The sequence below is a fragment of the Caenorhabditis briggsae genome (genome assembly GCF_000004555.2).
Source record: "Caenorhabditis briggsae complete genome, chrII, whole genome shotgun sequence".
In the NCBI taxonomy this organism is placed as follows: Eukaryota; Metazoa; Nematoda; class Chromadorea; order Rhabditida; family Rhabditidae; genus Caenorhabditis; species Caenorhabditis briggsae.
This window is the reverse complement of record NC_013486.2, coordinates 11,975,207-11,984,762: the sequence shown is the minus strand read 5'-3', so window position 1 is coordinate 11,984,762 and position 9,556 is coordinate 11,975,207. Positions and strand designations below refer to the sequence as shown.

General features: G+C 42.0%; 4 protein-coding genes across 4 annotated transcripts in view; 2 read left to right on the top strand and 2 right to left on the bottom strand.

Annotated features, from left to right (window-relative positions):
• Window positions 1-1,604, bottom strand: part of CBG20929 — a gene marked incomplete at both ends in the record, with an annotated part of 2,751 nt that extends 1,147 nt beyond the window's left edge. Inside the window, 3 exons of the mRNA XM_045242764.1 lie at window positions 632-759; window positions 809-1,363; window positions 1,491-1,604. Of these exons, the coding sequence (XP_045097177.1) occupies window positions 632-759; window positions 809-1,363; window positions 1,491-1,604 (797 nt within the window). The remainder of the gene's footprint in view (window positions 1-631; window positions 760-808; window positions 1,364-1,490) is intronic.
• A 293-nt stretch (window positions 1,605-1,897) lies between these two features.
• Window positions 1,898-2,311, top strand: CBG20928 (the record flags this gene model as incomplete). The annotated part of the gene is made up of 2 exons (XM_002631680.1): window positions 1,898-2,004; window positions 2,050-2,311. 2 exons carry the CDS (start codon window positions 1,898-1,900, stop codon window positions 2,309-2,311), a joined length of 369 nt encoding a protein of 122 aa, XP_002631726.1.
• Window positions 2,312-3,653: 1,342 nt separating this feature from the next.
• CBG20927 lies at window positions 3,654-8,222 on the top strand (the record flags this gene model as incomplete). The annotated part of the gene is made up of 7 exons (XM_002631679.1): window positions 3,654-3,768; window positions 4,052-5,154; window positions 5,265-5,738; window positions 5,990-6,731; window positions 6,973-7,172; window positions 7,221-7,718; window positions 7,824-8,222. The coding sequence occupies 7 exons, from the start codon at window positions 3,654-3,656 to the stop codon at window positions 8,220-8,222; spliced, it is 3,531 nt and encodes a 1,176-aa protein (XP_002631725.1).
• Window positions 8,223-8,421: 199 nt separating this feature from the next.
• Window positions 8,422-9,556, bottom strand: part of CBG25683 — a gene marked incomplete at both ends in the record, with an annotated part of 1,957 nt that continues 822 nt past the window's right edge. Inside the window, 2 exons of the mRNA XM_045242763.1 lie at window positions 8,422-8,615; window positions 8,975-9,245. Of these exons, the coding sequence (XP_045100366.1) occupies window positions 8,422-8,615; window positions 8,975-9,245 (465 nt within the window). The remainder of the gene's footprint in view (window positions 8,616-8,974; window positions 9,246-9,556) is intronic.

Genomic DNA, 9,556 nt, shown 5'->3' with positions numbered 1-9,556 from the left:
TGGTAAAAATAAACCATGCGGCAAAACCGTGCCAGGGTTGCAAATTAGGCTCCGCCCATTTTTCCTCCCAGATGGTTCTTCCCACTTTTTGTTTTCCTCCCAGTTGGTGTACTCTCTTGACGAAGATTACTGTAGATTACTGTAGAAAACTTTCCATTTTGTAGTTTTTTGCAACCACATTTGTCTGCATTTTGACGTGATGGTGTTTGCAGAAAAATAACTACAAAATATAAGGGGTTCTACAATAATCTACAGTAATCTTCGCGAACAGCATCTTGTCAAATTTCAGGCGAAAAGTTCGGGAAAATCGGGAAAGAACTTTTAAAAATAGCTGAAAAGCCTAAAAAGCTCTAAACATTTTTTGCGGAAAATCGAAAAAAAAATCCTTTTTTTTCTCGAAAGTATTTGCGAGTTCAGCATCAAAAATTTCAAAAAAAAAGTCGTTTTGGATTCGAAAAAGCCTATTCTAGACCCCAAAAATCGCAAAAAGCCGCTCATTTTTCGGAGTTTTCAGTTTTGGTGGGAATTCAAAAAAAAATTCAAGAACATTTCAGAGGTTTCCAGAAATGGACTGAAATGGATTTTCTTTTTCTTTGAATTTTTTCTTCACTAAACTCTACTGAAAACATACTTGGCAAATGCATCAATAATTCCACCCATAAAAACTGCACAAAGAACGTTTTCAATCGGCATAAGCACATCGTGAACGGCGAGACACAACGATGCCAGTTTGAAGTAGATGAAGAAGCCAACAACACACTGAAAAAACCCAAATATCAGTGAAAAAACATCTTTCTTTCAGTCTTACCAGATAAACTAGGTCATGAGGAGCTGTTACATACATACTGTGACGTTCTAGAGTGAACACCAGTGATGCGATAACACAGGCTTTTGTGGTAAACGATGGGCGGAGAATTTCATGATTTGTTGGAATCCAAGTACCTCTCGCTAGTTGCTCCACGATCTTGACGACTCCGGACCCGGCTCCTTTTGCAACTCCAACGAGAATTTGCACAAGATAAGACTCTGGATAAATCCGTCCGGCATGTTTTACGCCTGCTGCGATCTTATGAGTTCTTTGGATTTCTTTCAAAACTGATAGAACGATTTTAACAGGAAACCAGTTCGCGAGTTTAAAGACTATGTCGAATGGAGAATAAAATATGAGATACCAGACGATTGAGCCGAGAATCACGTCGTTATGCTGTTTGAGGGGGGAGATAATGGGCTCGCCGAGCAGGAAGCACGAGAGGAAACTGCCGGCGAACGACATGAGCATGCAGGATAGCCAGCAGGAGAATGGATGTTTCCGGGAAAATGATATGCCTTCGATGCCAAGATCCTGGCGAACTGATATACATGTCTGGAACATTGGGATTGATTTTATTATAAATACTTAATTTTCCGTTTATGAAAAACTTTCAGCCGATTTCAACTACTTCAAAAAATCTATGAGATTTTATTCGTTCCATATGTCACTCTAGACTTACTAAAATGTAATGTGCAGCGTCGAAATACGGGTATAACTTCAGTTTTTGCACATAACCCCCTGCATCGATCAAGGTGTCGTGGTCTATGCTCCACTCATCGGGCACCCATCCCATTTCTGTAAAAAATTATACTGAAAAAATTTTTTAAACTTTATTTATTCAAATCTTGGTTTATAACTCTAAAAGAAGTCGCAAAAGAAACGAAAATCGAAGAAAAAAAATTGGGTTTTTAATTGCGCTAAACACCGCGCGCGCCCGTCATTTCGGAGCATCGTTGCGATTAATTTTTAGAGCTGGGAACCCATCGTTGTCGCAATAATTGCCACCTGTCTCCGTTTTTTCCTTGTGAAAGCTAACATAAAATATTGATCTAAACAGCAGAAAAATAAATGACATGTTTCAGGACAATGACAACTCTTCTGGGCCCGATTACTCGCCGATTTTTGAGCGCCACTCAGATTGCGCGGAGTTTGACACGAGCAGAGGTTCCCGGAGAGCAGTTGGATGCTAAAAGGTGATTCAGAAAACTTTGGGAAGATTCGAGCTCTGATATTTATAGAGCACGCCTTCTATATCAGAGCAAAAAGCGAGGAATCCTGGAAAACGACATTCTACTTGGCAATTTTGCAGAGGAGAACCTGAAGAAAATGAGCGAACCCGAGCTGAAAGCTTATGATAAACTTATCAATGGAGAGCACATGGAATGGGACCTTTTTTACTACCTTTCAAATAAGAAGACACCTCCAGAAGACGTCGAGAAATGTTCAGTTTATCAGAAAGTCAAGAAGTTCGTAGATGAGAAAAGAGTGCCGAGATCTTGATATTTTTGATGTTAGATTAGTGTGTAATATTCAGTTTTTATTGTTATCCTTTTTCATAAAAATTATAATTTTGCATTATTTTTTGTGTCAGAAGTCGTTGCTTGCTGCACGGCGTTTCATATTTCCTGGAATTGTGTCATCTTAATTTTCATCGTTTCTTCTTCTTTTTTTCCGTTTGTGTCGATTTTCACATTGAAAACAATATATAAATGTCACTTTCTATGAGCAGGAGTGAGCCTAGTACGCAAACACCCATATGGCGCTGTTTTTGAATTCAAATCCTTATTCAAGTCTCGAAGACTGCAGTTTGATTGCTAAATATTGTAGTTCTGATTGGAAATCTGATCTTTGTAGTCTTCTCTATAACACGAATTAACACGGATTATTTATCGAGATTTCCGTTTCACCTGCCATTGGCAGGCTTTTTAATAAAATAGGACGAATTTTTAAAAACCGAGAGAGAGAGCGCGGCAAAGTTTCGCGCGCTCATTGCACCGAATATTTTCGAAATTCGTCTCGCTTCTTGATTGTTCGAAGCTTTGAAGTTCACACCTAAATGTTTCAAATAGCTATTTTCTTTACTTTTTCTGAAAGACAAGCTTTGCTCTTCTTATTTCCGTCTGACTTTCCGGCTATCATTTTCGTACGTGTGGTCTCCCAGGCTAGAAAGACAGTGAGAGACAGACAGAGAGTTAGCTCATCTACATTCGCCCAGTTGGATTGATAACACTTTGTTTCTTGTTCGCTCGTTTTTTGTTTATCACCTACTGTGTTGCAATAACCCTTCCCTTCTTCACTTTCCCCATTGACTTTATTCATTTTTTTCCCGCGTTTCTCACCCTTACTAGGTGAAGACGCGTTTTTCCAAGAGCATGTTTCCGCATTGATTTTATCATATTATGCGCTGCGCAACGTATCCGTCGGCATCCTTTCCTTCCGTTTCATCTCCTTCGACATTCTTATCATCCGCCTACTTAGTGGAAACAATCTGGTCGAAATCTCTCAGAAAGAGCTAATTTTGACCTAGAAAAGATTTTCAGCTTAAAACAGCCAATTATTGTTCAAGAAATTGGTATAAATTGCTCTGAAATCTACGAAAAATGGTCTTAAATTGCTCAAAATAAATCGCGGAAATAGTCCTAATTCAAGCCTGAAAAGCTTATTTCCAGCTCAAATTAGCCTATTTTTTTTCGAAAATGACCCTTTTCCAAGCCTAAAACACCCATTTTCAGCTGAAAATAGTCTATTCTCTCTCTCTCTCTCTCTCTCCATTTTCTTCTCTATTTCTTTTTTTATTTTAATACACCATTCCTAAAAAGATTTCATTTCAGAACATATCAAAATGGCTCCAAGAAGTAGAAGAAAGGAAACTGCCGTCCCAGCACATCATCTAAATTATGTGGTGGAGGCTTCTAGTTCCAATTCAGATTGGTACACGGGTCCCTCGGTGGACATGAGTAAGTTTTAATTCTGAAAAATAGAATACCGTAAACTTTTAATACAAGGACCCCCTATCGAGTTTGAACTCAATTACCTCGGCTTCCATACTAGATGTCAGAAATGTGTCAACTGTTAAAATGTATATTATATTATGGCAAACAATTTATCAGTGGACAACTTCCTAATATCTTCAACAGGTCTCGCGATAAAATTACTCAAAATTGTAATTCAGTGGGCCCTTCTATTAGAGGTTTTATGGTATCTCAATTTCTACGGTATGTAAAAAAACCAAATTTTCAGCTAGCGTCGATCTCTCTCCAGAAGCCCGAGCCAGAGCTCAATTCGATCAACGGCAGAGGCACAGAAACTGCTGTCCAACGGAGACTTCAGTGAGTTTGAGGTACCCGGAGCCGTGGCCGTTTGGCCTTCAAGACGTTGGCATATCCGGAAGAGAGCTCAGGACGAGGAAGCTCGACAAGATTCGTCAAGTTCGCGGCAACCACGCGGAGAGCTTTGTTTGTGAAGTTGGTAGAGAACGCAGAATCGATGAAGCTTGGTTTGAGAGAACCTTGAATGGAGTGAAGCGGCAGATTCTTTCTGAGGCAACCATGCCGCGGATCAAAACGGCCGTATTTTATCCACTGGGACCGAAGAATATCCTCCAAGCTCGAGATCGACAAAGCATGCTTGGACGACAAATTCTTGTCCTCGTAAACCCAAATAATGCTTTGGCTTATTTGGTAATGCAGAGTTTTGGGAATCAACAGGACGACGATGCCGCCGTCGAGAGGTTTCTGAGGCTGAGAAACTTCAACCACAAGAGCGAGATGATAGCAGCTCCGAACGCGGGATACAGCATGCTCTACAACTACGGAGAAACGCCGAAACTCGTCCGGACCGCCAGCGACTCCACGATCGCTCTTGTCTTTGATTCGGAATATTTGGAAGAGAGCAGAAGAGACCAATCATTCACTGGAGAGAAGTTCTACCAGGATCGTTTGGGTTGCTCTCTTCGTTTTACTCGTCGCCTCTCGGAACCAGAGAAGCAGTGGCTTGAGAAGCAAACCGAGCTCTTCAATTTCCAAAACCGTCCGTTGAGAATTCTACAGTTCTATAGTGTGGAGGATCGGAATATGGCTGTGAGGCAGAATCAGTTCGAGTTCCTTGATGTGTTGTTCTGTGAATCGATGTTCAACTATAAGGAGATCATGGAGCAAATCCATCTGTACGTCGCCTACTCTATGGAGGCAAAACACGGTGAATTGGTGGAAGTGACACTGTCGGCTGAATGTGACAAGGTTGTCGCTGAAGAAGCGTTCAGAGCCCACTCTCTGATTTGTCGCTATTTCAATGATAGAGGAGTCGAAGAGCCGGAGCTGAGATATGATCGGGATCATACAAAGGTGAGTTTTCAAATTTTTCGGAAATCTACATGATTTTCTGCACAGAACCAATTAAAAATTTCGAAGAAAACCACTTTTAATAATCTCAATTTTTATCAATCATTTTCCAGATCATTCTCTGTGGATTCCCTGCGCATCTCTCCACATTTGAGTCACAGAAATGGTTGGTGGAAAGAATTCGAAAAAACAACAGATTCCTCATCGCCTCCATCGAGCCATTCATTGAAATTCTTCCTGACGCCGAGAAGAAGTTTCGCGAAGCCAGGAACAAGAGGCTCGACGCTTGCATCGAGCAGGAAATTTATCGAATTGGACACTGCAATAAGATCTACCATCCGATTCCCGAGGAGTGGTCGTCGGGATTGCATGGAGGCGTCGGCGCCCAGTATATGTTGAAGCTGGTGAAAGAGAGGCCAGATGTGCCTTGGAAGATTTTCCGAAACAACCGAGGACCAATGCAGTACGTGGAAACGTATACGGTACATTTCCGAACTATTCCAATCGGATTGCGATTCATTGGACACATCCTCGACGAAGCTTCCAGAACAGCGCTCTTCTCGACTGACGACACGGATAGGAAAGGGGTTAGTTGATATTAGTCTGGTACAAAAAAACGTAGCTGTGACCGTCGCCGAAGGTCCCACAGCCACAACTACCGTAACCTGAGAATGTTTTCATTATTTGCCCTTTCAGTTGATTTTTTAACTATCCACTCCGGAACATAGCAATTAAATAAGGTTACGGTAGTTGTGGGAGGGCTTCTCGATTCACAGCTCTAATTTTTTTTATATCAGCTCAATAATCAGTAAAACTTTATATCAATCGAAATTTCCAGCCAAAGATCATCCCCTGTTATCGGATGTCGATCACCATGAGCCGAGCAATGCGATACGCTCTCCGGCGAGCAATCCGAACAGTTGATCGAGACACTCGACTCACTTTCCCGGCTCTTGCAAAAAATGAAGATGTGATGATGGAGAATTCAGAAGCGTCATATTACGGTGCCCGCCTGTGCGAAGATTGGTCTAACGACAGCAAGGCAGGCGTTCTCGAAGTTCAAGGATGGAATCCGAGTTCAGTTCGATTCTTCACGAGAAACCTTCTCAAAGCCATAGCCCCACTGGAGCTTGTGTCAATTCCGCAGTGTCCTCCAGATGAGAATGCCCAGTTCTTTTTCGGTGTTGGAGAGAACTATGTGAGAAGTCTGCCAAGGAAGTACGATGGAAACGTGGTGATTGATATCGATCAGTTCTCCCAAAAGATTCGTTTATGGGGATTGGCTGCAGAGGATGCGTTGGAAGATCTGAAGAGCTACTCGAGGAATAAGTCAAGCATTGTCATCGAAGCTACTATTCCAGTCCACTTTCCGCATTTCAATGATCGTGTGAGAAACTATTTGAATCGCGATGTAATCGAGCAATTGAGAAGGTCTCTGGATCTCAACAAGTTGACGGATCACACGGAGATTTTGAGCTTCGAAGGAACCATCGAAGCTTACGAAAAGCTTATCGAAGGCTTGACGGAGCTCAGCGCAGCGGTTTTCGATAGAGATATCGAAGGAAACCAAGAACTAGAAGGTATTTATTTGTTTCATTACTAGTAATATCAAGGCTCTTGGATGTTTCAGAACCTGACATTTCAGAACTTTTCTGCACTTTTACCACAGGAGTATTGCTCATTCGTTGTGCAAAAACCACTGGGAAAAAATGCAGAAAATTTTTGAAATCTCGAGTTCTGAAACGTTGGGTTCTTCAATGTCGTTGTTCTAAATCGGGGGGTTCTGAAACGTCCAATATCTTCAAATGTGAAATTTTTCAGAGATGCAAAAGGAGTACAAGTGCACATGCACAGTATCTGAATTCGCCCGATCCACAAATTTTTATCGCCTCCACTGTGGTCACGTCTTCTGCAGAACTTGTCTCAGTCAGTGCATCAACTCCTCCGTCAACGATTCAGTGCTTCTCATTGAATGCCCCAACGGTTCCTGCAAGAAGTTCATCTCACCCACCGAACTGATGGTTTGTATCTGAAAAAAAAATCCAAATTTAAAATGTTTTTGATTCCAGGACATCATCCTTGGAGACGATCGGAGAGTCAGAGATATCGATGCCGAAAAACTACGAATCCTGGTCCACAAAACGAAAGACGCCATCCTCGCAGCAGATCCAGAGTTGAAAAACTGCAGTACTGCAGACTGCGTTGGCATCTACACGAAGGAAGAAGGAGACATCAGGGATCTGAAGAACTGCACGGCTTGCAGACGCCGTTACTGTCGGCAATGCCTCACCGGAGTCCATGAAGGACGTACTTGCGAGGAGGCCATACGACTTCAACAACCAGAAGAATCGCTGAAAGTGTGGGTACGAGAAGCCGGAGATCGAGTGAAGCCTTGTCCAGTCAAGGAGTGCAAATCGATCATAGAGAAGAACGATGGATGCAACCACATGCAGTGCCCGAAGTGCTCCATTCATTTTTGTTGGTTGTGTGGATTCAGTGCCGACGAGCAGGGGCCAATATATGGGCACATGAATGAAGTTCATGGTGACTTTGGATTAAATAATTATGTGAGTATCTTCTTCAAATGGGATTTTTGACTCCTCAGATATTCAGGAAAACTTGGAAAACATTGAAAAAATTAATTTTTCAAAAACAAAGAACTCTTTTTCCAGGTGGTGGACGAAGACGAAGAGATACTCCAAGGACCACTCATGAGGCTCTACATGGGCGTAAATATGAATGAGGAAGAGTCCGACGACGAGACTGTGAATGGAATCGACGAACGAAACCGTCAATTCCTTCAAAATCTGGGTCTCCACGATGATGCTCCGATGGGCGAAATCCGTAGAAGAGCCGCAGTGTGGCAACCAAACCACCGTCAACGAGCTCCATCGCCACCACGACCACCACCACCAAGAAGACCTCGCCACTTCGAGAGCCTTCCCCAGATTGTGTTGGACGCCCATCCACATCTCACGGAAGCGGACGAGGAGGTCTATCTCGGATTCCTGAATTCGGTGGCGACACGAGCGGAGCAGGATGAACGAGTCCGTGAATTGACCCAATTGTAAAATACTCATTTTTATAGTTTTAATGCACTTTCTCTCGTTTGTTCCATTCACTTTCCCGGGTTTTTTAATTGTTTTTAATTTTCCTAGTAGCATTGACTACTCTTGTTTTCTCTTTACTGCAGTTACTGGTTCAAACTTTTAAAAATCGTGTTTTATTAATTTCGAGTCGAAATTTTCGACTTTCAGAGAATAAAAAGAGTTATCTGAGTAGTCGGGCAAGCTCATCCGTAATGTTACCAACTTCTAGGAGCTTGGAGATGATCTCGTTCTGAAGTTCCGCTTTCCTTTTCAGCAGCAAGTTTTCCTCTTGAATTCGAGATGGCCTAATTGGAGACGCCAACACGTCTTTCACCACATTGATAGTAGTAGCGCACGAGGAGTTCGTCGTTTTCCCTGGAAATTATGTTGTTTACGATCAAGTTAACGCGAGTATGTTCGCAATGCTTGGATGGCGCAAGTAGTAGCGCTGCTGTTCAGTAGGCGAAAGTGTTTTGGTTCGAACTCTTGTGGGGTTTTTTCTTTTTTTTTAATCATATTTTTCAATCCGATGGTCCCACAACGAAAACTACCGTAACCTATAAATTTTTAGATTTATTTTATCGGTTTTTACTGATTTTCGTCGATTTTTCTGATATTTTACTTCAAAAAATGTCGGAAAACCAGTTTTCAAAAATACGCAAGAAAATCAATAAAAATTCCGCAAAATCAAAATATTTTTAGGTTACGGTAGAAAAAAATAGTAGCATTCTCACCTCCATCATAAATCGTCGTATCCTCAGTGAGCACATCGGAATGCACCAGATTGTCTGGCGATCTCCAATTCTTTGAACTTCCCGACGCCGCCCACGGTCCCCAACAATTGAAACAAATGCATGGGGGATTTGAAGAAATTGGAGACTTCGAGGAATCGTTAAACAGCCCGTCCTTTTTTTCGAAAATCGGTGGAACGGTTGGAGTCGTGGATTCAGTAGTCGTCGGTGTTGGAGGAGGGGTGCATGCTGATGGGAACGGGGAGTTTGTGGTCTGGAAGGTATTGGTTTTTCCGGTGGATTTTCGGTCATTTTGACAGTTTTTGACCAACATTTTTATCTCGAAACTCCGCTGATACAGTACCGGCCAATACCGAAATTTTTTCAGGGAGTTTTCAGCCATTTTGCCCATTTTCAGGAGGCTGGAGATTGGCTGTCAAGTTTCCGATCATTTTCAAAATTTTGGAGGGTGTAAAACAGACCTAGATTGAAAACTTTGCATTTACAGAATTTTCTGAAAATTCCTAGTTTTTCAGCGTTTCAGAAATCGGCAAATATCTGAAAAACTAGGAATTTTCAAAAAGA